The sequence below is a fragment of the Salmo salar genome, chromosome ssa08 (genome assembly GCF_905237065.1).
Source record: "Salmo salar chromosome ssa08, Ssal_v3.1, whole genome shotgun sequence".
NCBI lineage: Eukaryota > Metazoa > Chordata > Actinopteri > Salmoniformes > Salmonidae > Salmo > Salmo salar.
The window spans coordinates 6,671,536-6,697,622 of record NC_059449.1 but is presented as its reverse complement, the minus strand read 5'-3'; the positions used below and the strand labels follow the sequence as shown (position 1 = coordinate 6,697,622).

The following is a 26,087-nucleotide window of genomic DNA, read 5'->3' as shown; positions in this document are numbered from 1 at the left end:
AGACTGCATGAAAAATTGTGAAATGGTCTGCACTATGAAACAGGGCCTTGTTTCACTGATTTCGAGGCCCGATAAAGACCCTTCTCTCATTAACAATTGGAGAGCAATCACTTTTTGGTTTCGGTGAAAATGTTATCAAAGTCATTTGCATGTTTTTACAAAGATATAAATAGTTATGTGATACTAAACCCTAAAAAAGATTCAGTATCAGCAGAAGTGTACGACAGGTATGCCCAATTTTGTCCTTTTTATTCATTTTGGTAGTGGAAGTTCTATCTCTAGATATTCTGAATAATGCAAACCTGCATGGCTTATCCATTTTTAACAGAGAAATCAACATTTCCAGACTGGCTGACCATACTACTCTTTTTTTAAAAGACAAAGACCAGGTCGCCCATGCCCTTAATGCTAAATGTTAAATATTATGTTTATATGACTCTGATGATAAAGAAATAGAACATATTCCTGTAAAGGACTGTGTTAAATATTTAGGAATACATCTATCAAAAAAACACTTAGTCAGACAAAATATGAATTTCTCTCCTAAAATTAAGAAAACCAATAATATAGTTAATAATTGGCTACAAAGGGATCTATCTAATCCCTCTATCTGTAAAGAGATCAACAAGACATTTCTTGTTTTCATTTGGAAAAACAAGTCTCACAAATGAAAAAATTCAGTCCTCTCAAATAAAAAATCTGAAGGAGGTCTGGAAGTGTTGGATTTTGTTGACATAACACTTTCAAGATCAATTGGTTGAAAAGATGTTCGGTCAATACAGAATCAATTTGGTATTTCCTTCCAAACAGTGTGTTCAATAAGTTGGAAGGTCAACAATTTTTACTGAAATGTAAAGATATTCCTGAAAGATTACCTGCTAAATTGGCTAGGTTTCACCAAGAAGCTTTGATGTCCTGGAAAATATGTTTCCTGCACAACTTTTCCCCACATAATGCTCTTTCGTGGAGTAATTCAGACATACAGTACATTCGGAAAAGTATTCAGACCCCTTGACTTTTTCCACATTTTGTTATGTTACAGCCTTATTATAAAATGTATTACAAAAACAATTTTCCTCATCAATCTACACCCATAATGACGAAGCAAAAACATATTTGTAGAAATCTTTCTAATTTTACAAAGAAAATGTAACTGAAAAATAACATTTACATAAGTATTCAGACCCTTTACTAAGTACTTTGTTTAAGCACCTTTGGCAGCGATTACAGCCTTGAGTCTTCTTGGGTATGACGCTACAAACTTGGCACAGCTGTATTTGCGGAGTTTCTCCCATTCTTCTCTGCAGATCTTCTCAAGCACTGTCAGATTGTATGGGGAGGGCCGCTGCACAGCTATCTTTCAGGTCTCTCCAGAGACGTTCAATTGGGTTCAAGTCCAGGCTCTGGTTGGTCCCACAAGGACATTCAAAGACTTGTCCCGAAGCCACTCCTGCGTTGTCTTGGCTGTGTGCTTAGGGTGCTTAGACTGTCACCCCAGTCTGAGGTTCTGAGTGCTCTGGAGCAGGTTTTCATCAAGGATCTCTCTGTACTTTGCTCCATTCATCTTTCCCTCGATCCTGACTAGTCTACCAGTCCCTGCCGCTGCAAAACATGCCCACAGCATGATGCTGCCACCACCATGCTTCAAAGTAGGGATGGTGCCAAGTTTCTTCCAGACATGACGCTTGGTATTCAGGCCAAAGGTTTCATCAGACCAGAGAATCTTGTTTCTCATGATCTGAGAGTCCTTTAGGTGCCTTTTGGCGAACTCCATGTGGGCTGTCACCTGCCTTTTACTGAGGAGTTGCTTCTGTCTGGCCACTCTACTATAAAGGCCTAATTGGTGGGGTGCTGCAGAGATGGTTGTCCTTCTGGAAGGTTCTCCCATCTCCACAGAGGAACTCTGGAGCTTTGTCAGAGTGACCACCGGGTTCTTGGTCACCTCCCTGACCAAGGAACTTCTCCCCCGATTGCTCAGTTTGGCCGGGCGGCCAGCTCTAGGAATAGGCTTGGTGGTTCCAAACTCCATTTAAGAATGATGGAGGCCACTGTGTTCTTGGGGACCTTCAATGCTGCAGACATTTGTTGGTACCCTTCCCCAGATCTGTGCCTTGATACAATCCTGACTCTGAGCTCTACGAACCATTCCTTCGACCTAATGGCTTGGTTTTTGCTCTGACATGCACTGTCAACTGTGGGACCTTACATTGACAATTGTGTGCCTTTCCAAATAATGTACAATCAATTGAATTTAACACAGGTGGACTCCAATCAAGTTGTAGAAAACATCTCAAGGATGATCAATGGAAACAGGATGCACCTGAGCTCAATTTTGAGTCTCATAGCAAAGGGTCTGTATACTTATGTAAATAAGGTATTTCTGTTTGACTTTATGGGGTATTATAGGGTATTGTGTAGATTGTTAAGGAAAAAATATAATTGAATCAATTTTATAATAAAGCTGTAACGTAGCAAAATGTGGAAAAAGTAAAGGTGTCTGAATACTTTCCGAATGCACTGTAACTGTAAGGAATAAATCATTGTTCTACCCTAGCTAGCATGAGAGGAATATTGACTTTGTCAAAAACATCAAGAACAACAGGGGTAATATTCTTTCATATTAACAATTTATAACATTGAATGAGTTTCCAATACCTTTCAGAGAGTTTATTTCTGTGATCAAAGCCATTCCCAGTGGTCTAACTACACTAATGAAAACTTGTCTTAGCTTTGGTGATGATCACAGAGATGATCCAGAACTCAGTTTGGAAGGCGTGGGCTTACTTGAGAAATCTTATTGTAACAAATACATAAGACAAATTGTCCATTCACGGAACCAATTTACGCCTAGAGTAAAACATGCTTATTCCTAACATGGTCTGGAAAAAAGCTTGGTTGATGCCTTACGAATATTGTATACCAAACTAATTTAAGGAAGTACACTTTAAGATTCTACATAAGATATATCCATGTAATTATATTTTGTCCAAATTTGTTTATATTAATGATATCTGCATATTCTGCGAAAAAGAAAGTGACTCACTTGTTCTATAAACGTAAACCTGTGATAGAGTTTTGGGAAAACCTCGCAGAATACTTATTTACCTTTTTGAACACTACTCATGTTTTTGACATGAAGGATATAGTATGTTACTATTGCAATGATAACAAGACCATTGAAATTGTGATTTAAAAAAATGTTTTGTTGCCAAATACTTTATACACAAACAAAAATGCCAGAATTCTATACCAAAATTACAAATATTATGGATTGAATTGAATAATCTTGTTAAGACATTATCCATAGTAAATAACAAAAGAATAACATCTTCCTGATTCATTATGAGATTTTTTTCTGAATGAATACAATTTCACTTATATTTTTTTAATATTTAATATTTTCTTGTTTATACTTGTTTTGTTTTGTTAAACATGTCAGATGTAGGATGTATGTTGTTGATAATTTTGTATAATGAATAATAATAAAAAAATATATATATATATATATATATATATATATAAAGTATTTTAGAAAAGGGGGGGGTCTTTTTAGCTTACATTCCACTCCTTGGCACTCCTGTCATTTGCCAAAGAGAAAATAAATATTAAAATAATAACATTCTAATAGCAGAAGACAGCAACCGGGCAGTGTTTGTGTGTGTGAATCATCACAGATTAGAGTGCTATGCTTCAGAATCAAATCATGAGATGCTGGCATCACTCAGGGCAGTGGGATTAGAATTTCTTTTCACACTGAATTGTCATCTGATTTTGATATGCTCATTACAAATGGCTCTGGAGGGTCAGAGAATGTGCCATTGTCACTGTAGATGGTGCTTTTTTTATTCTCTGTAGTAGCTGAAGGTTTTTATGTTCCAAGACAAACAAAAGCACATTTGTTTCTTGGATAACAAAAGTCTACTGTGTCCACCAACACTTCAAAATACAATAAAACAAAGCATGTTTTATTTAAAGCAGTTAGCAAATTCTGCAACTTGCATTCATGTCAAAATAACATTAACATTTTAATACAAACATTTATTTCCATAACCTTTTATCTGACAATAGGTGAATGACTGCAGTAAACTCTTTGGGGTTTTCACTGTTCTAATGTCTATGGGTTTTCAGCAGGGGCACCATTGCACCCAACGTTTAGCCTACAGTGAAAGCGTATCAGTGCCATAAAATAATATTAGAAAAAAACGTATGATTGCAGGGACACTTTCGCCTCGTTCATAAGGAAAAAGTTCATCGCATATGCATACGCATCCTTGCATCTAATCTGTTTACAAGCGCAGTGTTACAGGAAAGGAAGTTTTGCGGGTACTTTCTGTGTTTTGGAAGTTCCAGTCACTCCCTAAATCGCCTGTCAACAATGGGATGCTGTGGCAGTTCAGAGGTAATCGGGTTTAGGGATATTTAAGCCAAAACGTCTGTTACTAGCTAGCTAGTAATTTTTTAGATTTGCCAAACTAGTTGCTAACATTATCTGTTTGGGATAATTTACCCATTTAGCTACAAAAACGAACAAGTTGTTGTCGACTGTCTGCAGATCTTTCGCGGCGTTGTCTGCACTGTATGTAGTTAGCTATAGTTGTTTACATTGTTTACAACGGACTACTTCCGTGTCTAAAAAAACGCTTTAATGTTAATTTAGGTGAAAGTAAGTTATTTAGTCAAATACTATGCAGTATTTATGTGTGTTAGCACTGACTGAGGGGGAAAAAAGCACGCCAGGTCAAACCAGTGTTGTGCATGCACCGGGTGTTCACAGATGACGAATTTGATTGTTTCCAACTTTTATTTATTAGCAAAAGCAGCGCGAGTGGAAACCATTGGAGGATCGAAGCTGCACGGATATTCCATGGCTCATCATATTCACATTGTTCTGTATCGGAATGGTGAGTTTGCTGTGGTTTCTTTGTAGATGACTGTGGGCGCGTTCGAGATGATCACTTTCATCAAGACGTTGACTAATTTTGGTCACCGCCTTTCAAAGTGTGTAGCGTTATTATAAACATTGTTTGATTTGGGACTACATGTAGACTGCAACAACCATGTGATCAAAGGTCATGAACTTTCGACTGCAGTTGCTCCTCACCACAGATTATCAGTTATATTGACCAGATAATCTGGAAAGCAGTCAGGAGGAGGCAAAATCAGGTGGGACCATTCTAGCCAATGAGAGGGCAGATACGCGTGTGACCAGGCACAACGGTTTTCACTAGTTACCACAGCCACAAAGTGTATCGTAAAAATTCATGAAAACAAACATTAGCATTTTGGTCAAAATGTAAGGTTTAGGGTTAAGCATAATGTTAGCAGTGTGGTTAGGTTTAAAATCACATTTGGAGAAGTTAAATTGTAGAAATAGGCAGGGTTTATGACTTTGTGGCTGTGTTAACTAGTGACGACAGGCATGACTGATAGTTTGTTCTCAAAGTTGCTGGGATGTAACGTGTCCTACTTATAGCAGTATCAGCGGCAGGTAGCCTAGAGCGTTGGGCCAGTAAACGAAAGGTTTCTAGATCGAATGCCTGAGTTGACAATGTAAAAATCTGTCGTTCTGCCCCAGAACAAGGCAGTTAACCCACTGTTCCTAGGCTGTCATTGTAAAGAAGAGTTTGTTCTTAATTGACTTGCCTAGATAAATAACAACCTAATCATTATGAAAATTCTATTAGAGCAAATAAACCATACATTTTTTTAAATGAAATGTGACACTCATTAACCACTACAAAACGCCACCTGCTTGAGAGGACATACTTTGGGACCAGTTATCCCTCTCGCTTTGCCTCTTCCTCTCTATCCTCACCAACTGCAACTTGAACCAAAGCATTGTGGGAGACAACCTACTGTTTTGTTGGAAGCAAAAGGCACTACATGCTATTAAATTGTTGATGTTGCCACTTATCATTGGTTATAATCAATACATGTGTACTATTTTGGGTGGATGACTATTTAGAGCTTAAATAGATCTTTATCCTTAAATCCTTACAATCTAATTGCATAGGCCTACACGTGATCCACATTTCTAATATAAACAAATTAAATATCCTACTTGCTGACAATATAGCTAATGGATTTATTTAAATATTACTGTAATGTTGAGTCCCATGTTATAGCCTACAATTTGTCTCGTCTGTAATATTGTTGTCACCAAACAAATTCAAATTTGTTTACATTTACATTTACATTTAAGTCATTTAGCAGACGCTCTTATCCAGAGCGACTTACAAATTGGTGCATTCACCTTATGATATCCAGTGGAACAACCACTTTACAATAGTGCATCTAAATCTTTTAAGGGGGGTTAGAAGGATTACTTTATCCTATCCTAGGTATTCCTTAAAGAGGTGGGGTTTCGGGTGTCTCCGGAAGGTGGTGATTGACTCCGCTGTCCTGGCGTCGTGAGGGAGCTTGTTCCACCATTGGGGTGCCAGAGCAGCAAACAGTTTTGACTGGGCTGAGCGGGAACTGTGCTTCCTCAGAGGTAGGGGGGCCAGCAGGCCAGAGGTGGATGAACGCAGTGCCCTTGTTTGGGTGTAGGGCCTGATCAGAGCCTGAAGGTATGGAGGTGCCGTTCCCTTCACAGCTCCGTAGGCAATCACCATGGTCTTGTAGCGGATGCGAGCTTCAACTGGAAGCCAGTGGAGAGAGCGGAGGAGCGGGGTGACGTGAGAGAACTTGGGAAGGTTGAACACCAGACGGGCTGCGGCGTTCTGGATGAGTTGTAGGGGTTTAATGGCACAGGCAGGGAGCCCAGCCAACAGCGAGTTGCAGTAATCCAGACGGGAGATGACAAGTGCCTGGATTAGGACCTGCGCCGCTTCCTGTGTGAGGCAGGGTCGTACTCTGCGAATGTTGTAGAGCATGAACCTACAGGATCGGGTCACCGCCTTGATGTTAGTGGAGAACGACAGGGTGTTGTCCAGGGTCACGCCAAGGTTCTTAGCACTCTGGGAGGAGGACACAAGGGAGTTGTCAACCGTGATGGTGAGATCATGGAACGGGCAGTCCTTCCCCGGGAGGAAGAGCAGCTCCGTCTTGCCGAGGTTCAGCTTGAGGTGGTGATCCGTCATCCACACTGATATGTCTGACAGACATGCAGAGATGCGATTCGCCGCCTGGTTATCAGAAGGGGGAAAGGAGAAGATTAATTGTGTGTCGTCTGCATAGCAATGATAGGAGAGACCATGTGAGGATATGACAGAGCCAAGTGACTTGGTGTATAGCGAGAATAGGAGAGGGCCTAGAACAGAGCCCTGGGGGACACCAGTGGTGAGAGCGAATGGTGCGGAGACAGATTCTCGCCACGCCACCTGGTAGGAGCGACCTGTCAGGTAGGACGCAATCCAAGCGTGGGCCGCGCCGGAAATGCCCAACTCGGAGAGGGTGGAGAGGAGGATCTGATGGTTCACAGTATATATTGTATTAGAATTAGTATTTGTTAGTTGTATATTGAGTGTGAATACAATTGAATACGTATTGTAGGCCTACACATGGGTTATTGTAGGGTATTTCTACACTGGCAATTTATGTGTGTCCGGGAAACTGTCCCTTAATAAGCAAGTACCCCAGATATCAGTCATGGGGTCAATACCAAGTGCATATGACTGCTTGGGATATTGCTAGGCATATTGTTTACCCGAGTATGTCACGACTTCTGCCGAAGTCGGTCCCTCTCCTTGTTCGAACGGCGGTCGACGTCACCGGCCTTCTAGCCATCGCCGATCCACTTTTCATTTTCCATTTGTTTTGTGTTTGTCTTACACACCTGGTTTCAATCCCCCAATTACTTGTTCATTATTTAACCCTCTGTTCCTCCATGTTTGTTTGTGAGTGATTGTTTATTGTATTGCGGTCCGTTATTGTGGCCTTGTATTTTTTTGACTTGTATTGTTATTATTGTTGAGTAAATTGCGTTCTTTACTCATATCTGCTGTCCTGCGCCTGACTCATCTACACCAGCTACACACCGACGCATTACAGAATCACTCACCCTGTAATGGAGTCAGCAGGAGCAGACGCCCTCCCTGTGGCGATAGAGGAGCGCATCCAGCAGCACGCGACCATGTTGCAACATCTGGGTACCGCCATGGATCGCGTGCTGCAGATGATGGATCGTTGGGAGAGAGGAGGAGGTCTTCCAGTGCCTCCACCAGCCCCACTACAGCAGGCCCCACACTCCTTCACCCGGTCCCAGCGGGATTTGGCTCGCGCTCCCGAGGGAGTATGATGGGACGGCTGCCGGATGCCAGGGGTTCCTACTCCGGCTCGAACTCTACCTGGCGACCGTCCACCCGGCCCCTTCGGGACGTGAGAGTGTGTCCGCCCTCGTCTCCTGCCTCTCAGGCGAAGCCCTGGAGTGGGCCAACGCCGTATGGTGTGAAGGAGACGCGGCGTTGGACCATTACGCAGAGTTCACCCGCCGTTTTCGGGCAGTTTTCGACCACCTGCCTGAGGGCGGCGGGTGAACGTCTGTTCCACCTGAGGCAGGGGACGAGGAGCGAGCAGGATTTTGCTTGGCGGCCAGACCCTGGCCACCAGCGTGGGATGGAGCGACAGGGCCCTGATCGATCACTACCGGTGCAGTCTGCGCGAGGACGTCCGTCGGGAGTTGGCCTGCCGAGACACCACCCTCACATTGGACCAGTTAGTGGACCTGTCCATCTGGCTGGACAACCTGCTGACTGCCCGCGGACATCCGGATCGGGGCCTGTCAATTCCATTCCCTGCACCATCTGTGGCCGCAGAGGGCACACTGCTGGTCGGTGCTGGGGAGGTTCCTCAGGGAGTCGAGGCAGCAGGCTGGGCACTATCGTGTCACCCCAGGTGAGTCGGCACCAGGCCCACCCAGAGCTCTCTGTTGCTCAAATGTATGTGTTTATTACATTTCCTGAGTTTTCCCCGCATGCCCAGCATAAGGCGCTCGTAGATTCAGGCGCAGCTGGGAATTTTATTGACCGTTCATTTGCCCATAGTTTAGGGATCCCCCTTGTTCCTGTGGCTATGCCCTTCCCTGTGCACGCCCTAGATAGTCGACCATTAGGGTCAGGGCTGATTAGGGAGGCCACCGCTCCACTAGGCATGGTTACGCAGTAGGGTCACAAGGAGAGAATCAGCCTCTTCCTTATTGATTCTCCTGCGTTTCTCGTGGTGCTGGGCCTACCCTGGTTGGCCTGTCATGACCCCACTATTTCGTGGCAACAGAGGGCTCTCAAGGGGTGGTCACGTAAGTGCTCGGGGAGGTGTTTAGGGGTTTCCGTCGGTGCTACTATGGTGGAAAGTCCAGACCAGGTCTCCACCGTGCGCATCCCCTCTGAATATGCCGATTTGGCTCTCGCCTTCTGTAAGAAGGCGGCGACTCAATTACCTCCCCATCGACGGGGGGATTGTGCGATAAATCTCCTGGTAGACGCCGCACTTCCCAGGAGTCACGTGTATCCTCTGTCTCAGGAGGAGATAGCAGGTATGGAAACAAATGTCTCCGAATCCCTGGGGCAGGGATACATTCGGCCATCACTTCACCTGCCTCCTCAAGTTTCTTTTTTGTGAAGAAGGATGGAGGTCTGCGCCCGTGTATTGACTATCGGGGTATCAATCAGATCACTGTGAGGTACAGCTACCCGCTGCCTCTCATCGCCAGTGCGATCGAGTCAACGCACGGGGCGTGCTTCTTCACAAAATTGGATCTCAGGAGCACTTACAATCTGGTGCGTATTATTTTATTTATTTTATTTTATTTAACCTTTATTTAACCAGGAAAGGCTCATTGAGATTTAAAATCTCTTTTTCAAGAGCGTCCTGGCCAAGATAGGCAGCACCAAGTCATTACAAAAATTACAGACAAACAACATGAAAAACTACAAGTAATCTAGTAAAAACCATAGCATTCACAAGAGTATAACAAAATCAAAACAGCAAATTAAAAACATTGACATGTCAGAAAATCAGTCTCAAGATCATTCATCAGTGATTTAAAAATACCAATCGGGACAAGTTCTTCCAGTTTAAAAGTATTTTGTAAGGCGTTACAAGACGATGGTGCAGAGTACATAAAAGCCCTTTTACCAAATTCAGTTCGGACATTTGGAACAGTTAGCAGGATAAAGTCCAGCGAACGAAGAGAGTACCCACCACATTTCTGAACAATAAAAATGCCCAAATAAAAAGGTAGTAAACCCAAAATGGCTTTGTAAATAAAAGTATACCAGTGACTGAGCCTACGAGTGACTAGAAAAGGCCAGCCAAACCTTGTATACAAAGTGCAGTGGTGTGTAAGGGTTTTGCAGTTTAAAATAAATCTGAAAGTGCCATGGTAAAGGGTGTCAATTGATCTCAAACACTGAGCGGAAGCATTCATATATAAAATATCCCCATAGTCTAGTAAAGGCATAAATCTAGCTGATACTAGCCTCCTTCTGGCTTCAAAAGAAAAACAGCCCTTATTCTTAAAATAAAATCCCAATTTCAGCTTCAATTTTTTTGTAAGTTGTTGAATATGCATTTAAAAAAAGAGGCCATCATCAATCAAAATTCCAAGATATTTATGAGGTTACAACCTCAATCTCCTTGCCCTGACAGGTAGTAATAGGTGAAAGGTTCACAGGTCTATTTCTTGCTTTAGAAAACACCATTTATTTAGTTTTGTCAGTATTGAGAATAAGCTTCAATTGACACAAGGTATGTTGAACAGTATAAAAAGCAGTTTGCAAGTTCTGGAAAGCTTTTGTAAGAGACGAGGCACAACAGTAAATAACAGTATCATCAGCATCAAAATGAAGTTGCGCATTTTGGACATTTTTGTCTAAATTATTTATATAAATAGTGAATAAGAGGGGGCCAAGTACAGAGCCTTGGGGCACACCATTAAAGACAGACAATTTAACAGACATAAGCCCATCATTGAGTGCACTGAGTTCTATCAGACAGATAGTTAACAAACCATGCAACTGCATGCTCTGAAAGACCTACACTCGAGAATCTCTGCCTTAGTATAGCATGATCAACTGTATCAAAAGCCTTAGAGAGATCAATAAAAAGTGAGACACAATGCTGTTTTTTGTCAAGAGCTTCAGTGATATCATTTAAAACCTTCATGGCTGCTGTAATTGTGCTATGCTTCTTCCTGAAACCCGATTTGTTCATTGATAAAATAGAGTTCGTTTTTATTTACTATTTTAGCTGTTCACTCACAAGGGTTTCAAGTATTTTCACCAGGGGTGACAGCTTTGAGATTGGCCTATAATTATTTGAAAGAGTTGGATCTCCCCCTTTTTAAAAGTATCCGGGAGGGGGACGAGTGGAAGACGGCATTTAGTACCACCTCAGGGCACCTGCACGGGCAGGGTGTAGTGGTGTATATCGACGACATTCTGATGTACTCCGCTACATGCGCCGAGCATGTGTCCCTGGTGCGCAGGGTGCTTGGTCGACTGTTGGAGCATGACCTGTACGTCAAGGCTGAGAAATGTCTGTTCTTCCAACAGTCCGTCTCCTTCCTAGGGTACCGCATTTCCACTTCAGGGGTGGAGATGGAGAGTGACCGCATTTCAGCCGTGCGTAATTGGCCGACTCCCACCACGGTAAAGGAAGTGCAGCGGTTTCTAGGGTTTGCCAACTACTACCGGAGGTTTATCCGGGGTTTTGGTCAGGTAGCGGCTCCCATTACCTCACTGCTGAAGGGGGGACAGGTGCGACTGCAGTGGTTGGCTGAGGCGGACAGGGCTTTTGGTCACCTGAAGGCTCTGTTTACCTCGGCTCCCGTGCTGGCTCATCCGGATCCCTCTTTGGCGTTCATAGTGGAGGTGGACGCGCTCTCTCAGTGCTCGGGCACGCCACCAAAGCTCCGCCCTTGTGCTTTCTTTTCGAAGAAGCTCAGCCCGGCGGAGCGAAACTATGATGTGGGGGACCGGGAGCTGTTGGCTGTTGTCAAGGCTCTGAGGCGTGGAGACATTGGCTTGAGGAGACTGAACCCTCGCCAGGCAAGGTGGGCCATGTTTTTTTTACCCGTTTTGTTTTCACTCTGTCCTACAGACCAGGTTCCCAGAACGCTAAGGAAGACGCACTGTATGACACAGAGGAGCGGTCCATGGATCACACTCCCATATTTCCGGCATCTTGCCTAGTGGCACCGGTGGTGTGGGAGCTGGACGCGGACATCGAGCGGGCGTTACGCACAGAGCCCACTCCCACCCAGTGTCCAGCCGGGCGTCTGTACGTTCTGTCTGCTGTCTGCGACCGTTTGATCTATTGGGCCCACACGTCACCCTTCTCTGGTCATCCTGGCATCGGTTGCCTTAGTGGGAAGTATTGGTGGTCCCCCTTGGCCAAGGACGTGAGGGTTTATGTTTCCTCCTGCTCGGTGTGCGCCCAGTGCAGGGCTCCCAGGCACCTGCCCAGAGGGAAGTTACAACCCCTACCCGTTCCACAACGGCGGTGGTCGCACTTGTCGGTGGACTTCCTGACAGATCTTCCTCCCTCACAGGGCAACACCACGATCCTGGTCGTTGTGGATCGGTTTTCTAAGTCCTGCCGTCTCCTCCCTCTGCCCGGTCTCCCTACGGCCCTACAGACTGCGGAGGCCCTGTTCACTCACGTCTTCCGGCACTACAGGGTGCCTGAGGACATATTCTCTGATCGGGGTCTCTGATAGTCTCTGATCGGCCACTCATCTACTTACCTCTCCCCCTTCCAGTGCGTACTGGGGTATCAGCTGGTTCTGGCACCCTGGCATCAGCCAGATCGAAGCTCCTGCGGTGTACGAATGGTTTAAGCACTCGGAGGAGACCTGGGACACCCCCCATGTGCACCTGCAACGGGCCGTGAGGCGGCAGAAGGCAAGCGCCGACCGCCACCGCAGTGAGGCCCCGGTGTTCGCACCGGGGGACCGGGTCTGGCTTTCGACCCGAAACCTGCCCCTCCGCCTGCCCCTCCACCTGCCCTGCCGGAAGCTGGGCCCGCGGTTTGTGGGGCCTTTCAAAGTCCTGAGGAGACTGAACGAGGTATGCTACAGGTTACAGTTTCCCCCAGATTACCGTATTAATCCCTCGTTCCATGTGTCTCTCTTCAGGCCGGTGGTGGCTGGTCCACTCCAGGAGTCTGAGGTGCGGGAGGTTCCTCCGCCCCCTCTGGATATCGAGGGGGCCCCCCGGCGTATGCTGTTCGAGCCATCCTGGACTCGAGGCGTTGGGCGAGGGGCCTTCAGTACCTCGTGGAGTGTGAGGGGTACGGTCCGGAGGAGAGATGCTGGGTGCTGGTGGAGGACGTCTTGGACCCTTCGTTGCTGCGGGAGTTCCACCGTCTCCATCCAGATCGCCCTGCGCCTCGTCCTCCGGGTCGTCCTCCGGGTCATCCAGATCGCCGAAGTCGGTCCCTCTCCTTGTTCAGGGACTCATCTACACCAGCTACACACCGACGCATTATAGAGTAACTTATTTGAACTGATGTACATGTATAGTCTAATACGTTTCTGTACAGTGAGCATTTCGTCCTTCATGCGATTTAATCAAATTCTGCTTACTGACAAGCAACATAAAGGTTGAGAATGAAAGAAACACACTGCGGTCTCTACTGATGCTGACCTGCAATCTATTACCATGCAGCAAGAACCTTGGACTCCATTTAGTCACATCTGTTACAAGTCCATGTTGCACAATCACAAATAATAATGAGGAAGGTATGAAGTAATGGCAAACAGAGCATGTCCCATACGCTGCAACAAAAAAAAAACTTTCTGTCGGTGCATATGTACCTCCTCAGAATTTATTCAGTCTACAGACGGCTACTTTCGCCTTGCCACTCAAACGCGCCCCATGCTGAGTGTGCGACACTTTACACTGGCTTACATTGAGCACATGCAGATCCTATTGATCTCTTTTTTTTTCAGTAAGTGGACATTATATAGGACTGGCACTGTTTACTGTAATGACATATGATAATATGAAGCACACTGGTCAATCCAACCACATGAAGCATAGTGGTACATTGTTTGGCGCCTATTCTGTTCGATTGCATGTATTGAATATAATAACACTGTTTATGGCTCGCGAAGGTTATTCGATGGGTCATTTAGTACATGGAGTTTTATACTGATTATTGTATTTACCAGCATAGTTCAGCTCTACCCTGATATTGTTTTGTGCATTGTCATCATGATGATGGTGGTGATGATAATAATGTTGTTATTAATGGAAGCTGCTTCCCCTGTAGGCCTGTATCGCTGGTTTCTCCATTTCCACGGGAGCTGCAGCCAGGCTCATCTCTGGCTATGACAGCTACGGTAACACCTGCGGTCAGAAGAACGAGAAGATCGAGGGGGTCGAACTCAGTGGCCGGGATCAGACCGACAACAAGTAAGTCGCGTTGGAAATGTGGACCATCTCGAGATGGATGCTTACCAGTTATTAACCTATCATGTAATAGCAAAGTAATAACAATGTTTTGGTTGAGATTTCCACTCCCATGACAATGTAGGCTCAGCAGTTTGACTCCTCTCTCCTAGCCTGGTTAAACCAGACAGAACATGGCCTTCACAATTGTTCAGTGTGATTTTAACCAGGCTAGCTCTCTCCCCCTTCCTCCCCACAATCCACAAGCCTTTGTTGTGGTATTTTAACACACGCCCTTTAACATTACCGGTGCACAAACATGGATTTCATAATTTGGTAATCCAGTTTGCCACTTATACTCTCTTGCAAGGCTCATCTGATGCAAGGCCTGTTAAAGCCTCGATGCTCATTTTGTTCTGTTGCTGGCTTAACCAGTGAGATCATTGGGTTACAGAGGATTATAAACTGGGAGGTTCGAGCCCTGAATGCTGATTGGCTGACAGCCGTGGTATATCAGACCGTGTACCACGGGTATGACAAAAGTAATTTTTACTGCTCTAATTACATTGGTAATCAGTTTATAATAGCAATAAGGCACCACAGGGGTTTGTGGTACATGGCCAATATACCACAGCTAAGGGCTGTATCTAGACACTCCTCGTTGTGCCATGCGATAGAACAGCCCTTAGCCGTGGTATATTGGCCATTTACCACACCCCCCCCCATGCCTTGTTGCTTAATTAGCTTGCCAGCACAGGGCATTACTGTAAGACACTTTAAATCTTACTATACTCACTTCTTGTTACCTGTGGTCAGAAAAGACTGATGTGGGTCTGAAATGGCACCCTATTCTCTATATAATGCACTCTTTTTGACCAGAGCTGGGGTCAATAATAGTCCACTAGGGAATAGGGTGCCATTTCACATGTAGCCTGAGTGCAACAATGTTTTGCATTAATTCATGTCCATGTTCTTTTTTTGGAAGATATTCTAATAAGTGATTGAGACACGATTCAACTTTTTGTTGTGCTGCTCGTCCAGTAAGTTTCCGTTCTAGCAGTCTCTAGGAACCGTTTCAATGAGACAATGGGCTTTGTTTCTTAAACTGGGCCGGTTGCCCATTGACGTTTTGACTGAGGGGCAGCAGGGGTGTTTTGGCTACAGAGATTTGACTGTTTGTTAAGCTCTATCCCACATCACATTTTACACGACCTACGTCAAAAAGTCTACTATGAAAATATACTTAGGAAAATATGCAATTTATTGTATTGAAAGATGGAACAGTACATTTTGCAACATTCAAGGATGTTACTCAAATGTGCAGATGTTTAGTTCTGTCTTACTTGACTTGGGCCATTGGCAAATACACTCCATCTCACTCTTTTCAGGACGTTTTTATACTTCCCTCCATCCTTATTGAAGTCCTGTTCTTTGACCTTTTCCAGGTATGTCTTCTTCCTGGACCCCTGCAACATTGACATTCTGAACAGGAAGATCAAGTCCATGGCCCTCTGTGTGTCCAGGTGTCCAGACAGAGAGCTCAAGACGTACACTGACGTCAAAAAGTTTGCACTGCAAAATGGTGAGAGTTCTTCCTGCTCTAATCCGTACTGTATGCATTTATTCATTGGTAAACGGTGAAAATGAATTGCACAAAGTTTATTTCCTATTTCTCCACTTTTACATAGGATCTGAGCTCTGCTCATACGACATTCCAGTCTTCAAGTATCCAAGCCACGGAGAGAGATCCAAAAAGTGCCCCAAACTCCCCGTGCCACCAAGGTACAGTCCTTTTACCAGTGTCAAGTCAACAGCGAGTAAATATAATGACACTAGCGAGGCTATGTTGACGATACCATTTTCCCCATCCTCTCCCTTTGTGCAGTAAGTCTCTCCCGGTGTTCCACCGCTGCACTCCCATGGACATCTCCTGCTATGCCCAGTTCGCTGAGGCTTTCGTCACCTTCGTCAGTGACAACAACATGTTGCACAGGGTCATCGCCGGGGTGATGGCCAGCAAGGAGATTATCATGGGCCTCTGTGTGCTGGCTCTAGGTACTGTGCATTCTAAAGTGGCGTTTTATGTTCTAGCTGTCCGTATAGCCTCCTAAAACATAATAGTGTATATCCTAAATAACTTCTCTCGCTCTCTGTATACTGCTTGATTTGATCGTGCCTCAGAGGCCTCTGCTCTCCCCCTAGAAAGTTGCCTTTTCTGAGATTGGGTCAGGAAATGATAACAGGAAATGTCTCCTGGAGATCTGACGGCATCCAGGGCTCCATGCCGGCTTTTAAAAGTAGAAACATTTAGGAGCACACAAAGAAATTCGGAGCACAGTGGAGAATATTTGAGGTAACAAGCCGTTTTCTTTGTAGTAATAGTGGAAGCATGCCAGTCGTGAATCTGCGCTCAGTGTATTCCCCATGGCACTCGGGCTGCAGTACAGTGAAGTCGCCTAGTCATTGCAACAATTATCATCTGGGTGATTTTCATTCTAGGCGCACTGGTGCTCCTAAATAAAAATTCCAGGTCGCACAGCAAAATATTTAAGCGCATATGCGAGTAAAAAGGTCGCACTGTAGAGCGCTGGCATCCAAAATAAGTAGTCCCCCCTTTAAATTTACATGAAATATCACACAATTATGCTTTATGTTTCAATAAATATAGCAGCAAGAATCATAGCTTTGTACAATAATAAGGCATTTTTTTGTCATGACAATAGCATCGTTTCATCCCTCTTATTTCTATCACCTCTGTCTGTAGTCCTCTCCATAATCCTGATGGTAGTGATTCGCTACATCTCTGTCGTGCTGGTCTGGATGCTCACAGCCCTCGTGGTTCTGGGCTCTTTAGGTAAGCTTCCCTCTTACCGACGTCTCAGTAATGTCATGAAAGAGACGTCTTTACTAGTGATGGGCATTCCGAGTCTTTTCGGTGAGCCGGATCTTTTGGCTCCGCTCACCTAAAACGAGCCGTTCATTTGGCTCCCAAAAGTCTCTTCCTTCATTCTGTAGTGCTTAAAAAATGTATGAAAAAACACATTTCTATTGTAAAGCCTAAACGGTCGCCTACCATTATGTCAGATTGTGAAATGTGAGTTCAAATGAATGTTACCTCACGAAATTAGATTGAGCAAAAATTGAGCATGGACCAGAATGAGGCTCTCTCCTCACTATCTACTGTCCCTGCTGTAAGGAATTACCATCTCCAGATAATGTTTTTACAACTGATCTCCGGATAATGTTTTTATAACTGATCTCCGGATCATGTTTTTATAACTGATCTCCGGATCATGTTTTTATAAATGTTTTTATATCTGATCTCCAGATAATGTTTTTATATCTGATCTCCGGATAATGTTTTTATATCTGATCTCCGGATAATGTTTTTATATCTGATCTCCAGATAATTGTTGTTGGGAGCTCAAAAAGCAGTAGTAGCATTATGCAAATCAGGAAGCCAAATGAACAGCTCTTTCACAGGTGCAATTCAATTTCCGCTGTTCGAAAAGAGCCGGCCGTTCTCGAACAACCCATCACTAGTCTTTACCTGGTTCTTCTCTGATATCCATCCAGAAACCAGTGTATAACCAGAGAATGACATTTTACCCAGTATTAGCCTGGACCCAATGGTAGCCTAATGGCTTCGTCCTTGTGCGTTTCAGGTGGGACCGGGGTTCTGTGGTGGCTCTACGTGGACCACAGGATGAATCTGACCGACCAGACTGGTACCACCCCAACACCCCAACAGCAGTTGGCCACAGGCAACGTCCAGGCTCTGCTGGTCTACGCTGTCATTGCCACCATCTTCACTGTATGTGTGTGTGCATGCGTGCTTGTGTTGTCATGTGTTGTGATTCCTTTGTTTTATATGGGTACCGTGTGTTTATACTGTAGTGTGTTTTCAAGTATTTGCTCTTCAAGAACAGATTTGTTTATGCTCTACCAACTGTGTGGCTCAGTTGGTAGAGCATGGTGTTTGCAACGCCAGGGTTGTGGGTTCGTTTCCCACTGGGGACCAGTACGGAATTATATATATATTTTTTTAAATGTATGCATTCACTACTGTAAGTCGCTCTGGATAAGAGCGTCTGCTAAATGACTAAAATGTAAATGTTTAAGCAACAAGAAAAAGACAGAAATGGCCTGACCCACATTTACATTTTAGACTTTTAGCAGCTGCTCTTACAGATTTTTCACCTAGTCGGCTCAGGGATATTGAACCAGTGACCTTTCGGTTACTGGCCCAACGCCCTTAACCATGAGTAGGGTTCCGGTGGGAAGTTAAGCACTGGAATTTGGGGAATTTTGCTTAAATTTATCAAAACAGTTAGCTTATAACAGTGAACCTTTTTTGTGGGATACACATAAGGCAATTCTAGGTCTTGTGGCATATTTTGTTTAAACTATCCCCAGTTCAATAGAATTGCAACCCTCTGCATGCACAGTGCATTCTTCCATCACATGTGCAGTGCACTCTGCCATCACATGTACAGCTGATTCTCAAGATCTAGCTCACTAATGAGATGCTATTGAGCCCACACTACTACACTGTCTGAGCCAAGGACTACATGCTTTCTGGTCAGTTTTGATTACAATGCTGGGTGGGGTGAATGTATTTTATGAGATACATGATTTTATTTTAACTAGTAAATAGTAGCCTATAGCAAAGTGTGTTTAAATAATTTCTAACTTGTTAACAATTTCTGCTAGTTAGTGTTTGCTACCATGTGGGTTTTAGGTTCCTTGAGCCTGCTAACCGAGGAGTGTTAATTCACCTGTTCCACACATGTTTAATTTTAAAACAATTATCTTACAAAGGAGTTGTTTAATCTAACTGCTTAACTATTTATCTGTACATGGAATTGGATTTGTTGGGGTTTTTTTGTCGTTTTTTCTAATCTTTACAGGAAAATGCCACGGACACTATCTGATGTGTGGAGACATTTCACTGCAGCTAATGTAGAAGGAAAAGCTGTGTACATTTGCAAATACTGTGCCAAATCATATGTAAAGAATGCAACAAAGCTGGAGAATCATCTGGCCAAGTGCATAAAGTTCCCACAGCGCTCACAACAAGCAACCTCTGACAGAAGTCCCTCTACTTCTATTCGAGGGGAAAATTAGGAATCAGACACCGTATTGATAGCAACGGCTCATGGTCCTCCTGGAATCAGAAGTGTTTTTGACTCAATGGTGGAACATAGTCAGAGAAATGCTGATGAATTTCTTGCTCGAGCTGTGTATGCAACTGGTTCACCTCTGATGCTCACAAGCAATGTGTATTGGAAGAGATTTCTGAATGTTCTTTGCCCAGCATACACCCCTCCAACCAGACATGCTTTATCTACTCATTTGCTGGATGCAGAGTTCGAGTTCAAGTGAAGGTAAAGCAAATCATAGAGAAAGCAGCCTGTATTGCAATCATCTCTGATGGGTGGTTGAATAATTAACTACATCATCTCTACCCCTCAACCAGTATTCTACAAGAGCACAGACACAAGGGACAACAGACACACCGGTCTCTACATTGCAGATGAGCTGAAGGCAGTCATCAATGACCTTGGACCACAGAAGGTATTTGCACTGGTGACAGACAATGCTGCGAACATGAAGGCTGCTTGGTCTAAAGTGGAGGAGTCCTACCCTCACATCACACCCATTGGCTGTGCTGCTCATGCATTGAATCTGCTCCTCAAGGACATCATGGCACTGAAAGCAATGGATACACTCTACAAGAGAGCCAAGGAAATGGTTAGGTATGTGAAGGGTCATCAAGTTATAGCAGCAATCTACCTCACCAAGCAAAGTGAGAAGAATAAGAGCACCACATTGAAGCTGCCCAGCAACACCCGTTGGGGTGGTGTTGTCGTCATGTTTGACAATCTCCTGGAGGGGAACGAGTCTCTCCAAGAAATGGCCATATCATAGTCTGCCGATATGGACAAGCCCCATCAAGAGGATCCTCCTGGATGATGTATTTTGGGAGAGAGTGGTAAGCAGCCTGAAACTCCTGAAACCTATAGCAGTAGCCATTGCTCGGTTTGAGGGAGACAATGCCATCCTGTCTGATGTTCAGACTCTGCTTGCAGATGTAAGAGAAGAAATCCATACTGCCCTGCCTACTTCACTGTTGCTCCAAGCAGAGGAAACTGCCGTTCTGAAATATATCAAAAAGCGTACATGTTGGACGCCAAGTAAGCTGGCACCCAGTCTGGTGCGGAGATCAACAAGGCCTATGGTTTCACCACCACTGTTTCTCGCCACCTTGGCCTGGATGAGGGCAAGGTTCTTGGCAGTCTGGCGAAGTACACTTCCAAGCAAGGGCTTTGGGATGAAGATGCAATATGGCAGTCATGCCAACATAACTCATCAGCCACCTGGTGGAAGGGACTTTGTGGCTCTGAGGCTCTTTCCCCTGTTGCCTCCATCATCCTCCAAATCCCACCAACATCAGCCGCCTCAGAGCGCAACTGGTCCTTGTTTGGGAACACACACACCAAAGCACGCAACAGGCTGACCAATACAAGGGTTGAAAAATTGGTGGCCATCCTGGCAAATTTGAGGCTATTTGAGCCTGACAATGAGCCATCCTCAACAAGGTTGGAAAGTGACAGTGAAGATGAAGCCTCAGAGTCTGATGTTCAAGAGGTGGACATTGAGGAGGTCCAGGGAGAAGACATGGAAGCCTGAGAGGAAGACAAACAAACCTTTAGTTTCTAGACTATCATTTTACAGATATATTTTGAAAATGTTTTTGGGAGATGTGATGGATCATTGGGGATCATTCAATATTCACTTTATTTTGTTGTTCAGTGAAATCATCCCATGAAGAGCCAACTCATTTAATTAAAGTTCAATTCTTAACTAAATTGTTTTTTTTATTTCTATTGGAAGGATTTAATCATTTGCAATTATGTCTACTCATGATAAGCTAAAAGGTTTGTTTCTGTCTCCATACGGTATGGTAAATATGTCCAATGTAAAAAACATCTACATTTAAATGGTATTAATATTAATTTGCATATATTTCCGTTAATTCCCACGGAAAGTTTCCACCTCTGAATATTCCCCAAAATGTGCAACCCTAACAGCGAGGCTACCTATCACATTTACACAGTGCTTAATTTGTAAATCGTGAGGTGCCTGAACAAAAAGTGAGCGCAAGAGGGGGGTGCAATACTTTTATAATAAAGCATTGCATGCATATCATCGTATTTGCGTAGTGGCATGGAGCAGTAGAGTAGAAGTACTTATAGAAGGTGCACAGATTAGGAAAAAGTTTAGTAGCCTAGGGTCCGGGAAAAATCTGCCTTTTATAAACGCATTTCATGCAATTCTACGTCATTTTACATGACTGGAGACTTTGGTAGAATCATTTTTAATACCACACAAATAATTGAAATGGCAGGCTACTTTGACACTGAAAAAACGGAGAATCTGAGATCAATAGAAACGACCTTGTATTGAATCCATTATTAGCCTAGGTGTGTGGAGACATATTGTAGGCTACAATGTGAGGAGGAAATTATAGTCCTAAAAATGCTTTTCAGTTTCACTGACTCACCCAATGATGCGCAGCTCACTTGCTGGTGATGGCAGATGCGCTCGTGCCAAAGGTCTCTCTCTCTCACTCAAAACAATATTTGGAAGTTGACCAAAGTATGTTCGTAGCCTACAGCATAGTATTCTCTTTTCAGCAACAGCCGTTTCCTTCCAAACCTTTGTTTTCTCTCGATTGTATTTGAAATACTGCGAAAGGCCTGTTTTGTCTGCATGCTGTTTTTTCACTGACAGATTTGCTGCGCGTTCACGACTGTAGGCTATTCCTAGTTATTGGGCTACAATCCACAGCTAGACTATTAAAAAAACAATTGATCCTCTGTGGCTAAATTATAGCCTGTTTCATGTTGTAGTAGGCTATTCTGAATGATTTCCTTTATTTCTGACAGACAGCAGTAATTCTGTAACTTTGGCTAATTTATTTCAATTTATCAAGGGTGCTGCAGCTCCTCCAGAACCCTTCGCGCGGCTTTGATTCTATAAGGAAATGAATGATGAAGTGCAATTCTGGAGAGATGAGAGTTGCAGGCTCAAGTCTATCAGAACAAATAGAGAGGGAGATATCATAAAATGTTAATTTCATTCTAGTTTTGTGAGGGATACTGGCGTGCTTCTCACACAGCCACGCTTTGGTCTCAAACAGGTTACAATGTTGGTCAAACCATAAACCTGGACCGGCCCAACCCGAATCAACTCTTAGAATATTAGGCCTGAGCTGAAAATCAACTTTTTCTCGTTACGTTTTTTTTGTGGGGGCAGAAGAATAAATGAATAAGCAACTCAAATTAACGTTGATCGCTTTTATTATAATTTTTACATTGCAAAAAGTGAAAATAGTTTTTCATGCCACGAGATGTACGTGATCTGGCTAAATAGGTTCCGGAACAAAATAGTCCAAAATGGAGAGATCTGGCTCAAATTAAGCACTGCATTTACATAAGTATTCAGACCCTTTACTGAGTACTTTGTTTAAGCACCTTTGGCAGCAAATACAGCCTTGAGTCTTCTTGGGTATGAGGCTACAACCTTGGCACACCTGTATTTGGGGAGTTTCTCCCATTCTTCTCTGCAGATCCTCTCAAGATCTGTCAGGTTGGATGGGGAGCATCGCTGCACAGCTATTTTCAGGTCTCTCCAGAGATGTTTGATCGGGTTCAAGTCCGGACCCTGGCTGGGCCACTCAAGGACATTCAGAGACTTGTCCTGAAGCCACTCCTGGGTTTTTTTGACTGTGTGCTTTGTGTCGTTGGCTAAGGTTCTGAGCGCTCTGGAGCAGGTTTTCAACAAGGATCTCTCTGTACTTTGCTCCGTTCATCTTTCCCTTGATCCTGACTAGTCTCCCAGTCCCTGCCGCTGAAAAACATCCCCACAGCATGATGCTGCCACCACCATGCTTCACCATAGGGATGGTGCCAGGTTTCCTCCAGACGTGACACTTGGCATTCAGGCCAAAGAGTTCAATCTTGGTTTCATCAGACCAGAGAATCTTGTTTCTCATGGTCTGAGAGTCTTTATGTGCCTTTTGGCGAACTTTAAACAAGCTGTCATGTGCCTTTTACTGAGGAGTTTCTTCCGTCTGGCCACTCTACCATAAAGGCCTGATTGGTAGAGTGCTGCAGAGATGGTTGTCCTCCTGGAAGGTTCTCCCTTCTCCACAGAGGAACTCTGGAGCTCTGTCAGAGTGACCATCGGGTTCTTGGTCACCTCCTTGATCAAGGCCCTTCTCCCCGATTGCTCAGTTTGGCCAGGTGGCCAGCTGTAGGAAGAGTCTTGGTGGTTCCAAACCTTTTCCATTTAAGAATGATGGAAGCCACTGTGTTCTTGGGGACCTTCAATGCTGCAGAAATGTTTTGGTACCCTTCCACAGTTCTGTGCCTCAACACAATCCCGTCTCAGAGTTCCACAGACAATTTTCTCGACCTCATGGCTTGGTTTTTGCGCTGTCAAGTGTGGGACTTTATATAGACAGGTGTGTGCCTTTCCAAATAATCTCCAATCAAGTTGTAGAAACATCTCAAGGATGATCACTGGAAACAGGATGCACCTGAGCTCAATTTCTAATCTCATAGCAAAGGGTCTGAATACCTATGTAATCAAGGTGTTTCTGGGTTTTTTTTTTATATAAATTTGCAAACATTTCTAAAAACGTGTTTTCGCTTTGTCACCATGGGGTTTTGTGTGTAGATTGATGAGGATTTTTTATTTAATCCATTTTAGAATAGGGCTGTAACGTAACAATGTGGAAAAAGTGAAGGGGTCTGAATACTTTCCGAATACTTCATATCCTGTATCCCATTTTCAGGTGATCCTGCTGCTGCTGCTGTTCTTCATGAGGAAGCGCGTGGCACTGACCATCACCCTGTTCCACGTAGCGGGCAAGGTGTTCACTCACCTGCCCCTGCTGGCCCTGCAGCCCTTCTGGACCTTCCTCAGCCTCATGCTCTTCTGGGTATCCTGGCTCAGTGTGTTCCTCTTCCTCGGAACCACAGGTCAGAATGGAATACAACTTTGTCGCATTGTGAAACAGACATTTTTGTTAATGTCTTTATTTTCCCCTTTCAACAAGATATTTATGTCTAAATAAACCATTTTGGCGAGGATACCATTTTTTTTTTTTTACAGATTTGTTCCAATTGTTTTATGCCCCGAAAAATAATAAGGTAGTGGACTTGCGTCACTATGGAAAGTTTGGATACTGTACGTATGGACTGTTTGGTTCATTTCATCCTGCTCGTGATGTGATGATTAATCATAGAGATCCTATTAAATTACAAAGTGGGCTATGTCATAAACCCACGAAGTTCCATAATGGGGTGAAAATGGCAGCCATCTTGGTCAGGGACAAATCCAAAACCAGTTTAATTAGAATAAATGACAGTAGAGGCACGTGATGCATTTCCTGCCTTTACTTATGCAGGAAAATACAAATAAGGTATGTGATGCATTAGAAATTGTGTAATGGAATTATAGTCAATATCAAATATTGTCATATAAATACAGTTTATACGTGTTTTACACACATTATCTGTATAAATAGCCTCTCAAATATATGTAAACGGACCATAAATATCTCAGATTTTGTTTTCTTAGAAAGCCTTGAGTGCTATTATATGAGTACATTTACATGCACACTAATAATTGGATATTAAACTGATTATGGCAGAGTATGGAAATAGTCATGTTAACACCTTACTCTGCTTATCTTTATTGGCGTGAGGTCAAAATCGAAGTAAGCATACGCCGATTAAAACACCTGGTTTTCTGAGCTATCTTTCGAATTATTAGGACATGTAAACAGTATAATCAGCATTCCAGCAGTGTATTTGCATATGTGCCAGAACCAGTAGCGTAAACCTTCCGCTTATGCGCGAGTGAAGTGAGTTCGGAAAAACTGAAAATATGCATTTTAGAAATAGTTTTCACACACAAATGTTATATGTCCGAACTCAGAATCAAATAGGCTTCGCAAAAATGACTTGGTCACTGGTGGAACGTTTATTTTCATTGGTGATTTTCTGCATTTATTTAAGTCCCATCAGGTAGCCTGATTTCAGATGTGTCCATGTAAACAGGATTATTAGGGAAATCATTATTCTTGCAAAGCATGTAAACGTTTTAAACAAACTATTATATACAGAACAAAAATATAAACGCAACATGTAAGTTGTCGTTCCCATGTTTCATGAGCTGAAATAAAGAGCCCAGAAATGTTCCATATGCAAAAAAAGGTTATTTCTCAAGTGTTGTGCACAAATTTGTTTACATCCCTGTTAGTGAGCATTTCTCCTTTGCCAAGATAATCTATCCACCTGACAGTTGTGGCATATCAAGAAGCTGATTAAATAGCATGATCATTACACAGGTACACCTTGTACTGGGGACAATAAAAGGCCACTCTAAAATGTGCAGTTTTGTCACATAACACAATGCCACAGATGTCTCAGGTTTTGATGGAGCGTGCAATTGACATGCTGACTGCATGAATGTCCACCAGAGCTGTTGCCAGAGAATTTAATGTTAATTTCTCTACCATAACCCGCCTCCAACGTCGTTTTAGAGAATTTGGCAGTACGTCCAACCGGCTTCACAACCGCAGACCATGTGTAACCACGCCAGCCCGCTCAACTGATTTGAGCCAGTGTAGGACTGTGTATTGACTGCATTGTTTGAATGGAATGTTGGCATATTGTC

General features: G+C 43.7%; 1 protein-coding gene across 1 annotated transcript in view; it reads left to right on the top strand.

Moving 5' to 3' along the window:
• Positions 1 to 4,101: 4,101 nt before the first annotated feature.
• Positions 4,102 to 26,087, top strand: part of LOC106609909 (choline transporter-like protein 1) — a 41,074-nt gene continuing 19,088 nt past the window's right edge. Inside the window, exons 1-9 of the mRNA XM_014208954.2 lie at positions 4,102 to 4,399; positions 4,812 to 4,901; positions 14,215 to 14,357; positions 15,779 to 15,915; positions 16,022 to 16,115; positions 16,219 to 16,388; positions 17,098 to 17,187; positions 17,999 to 18,147; positions 24,199 to 24,385. Of these exons, the coding sequence (XP_014064429.1) occupies positions 4,376 to 4,399; positions 4,812 to 4,901; positions 14,215 to 14,357; positions 15,779 to 15,915; positions 16,022 to 16,115; positions 16,219 to 16,388; positions 17,098 to 17,187; positions 17,999 to 18,147; positions 24,199 to 24,385 (1,084 nt within the window). The 5' untranslated portion in view covers positions 4,102 to 4,375. The remainder of the gene's footprint in view (positions 4,400 to 4,811; positions 4,902 to 14,214; positions 14,358 to 15,778; positions 15,916 to 16,021; positions 16,116 to 16,218; positions 16,389 to 17,097; positions 17,188 to 17,998; positions 18,148 to 24,198; positions 24,386 to 26,087) is intronic.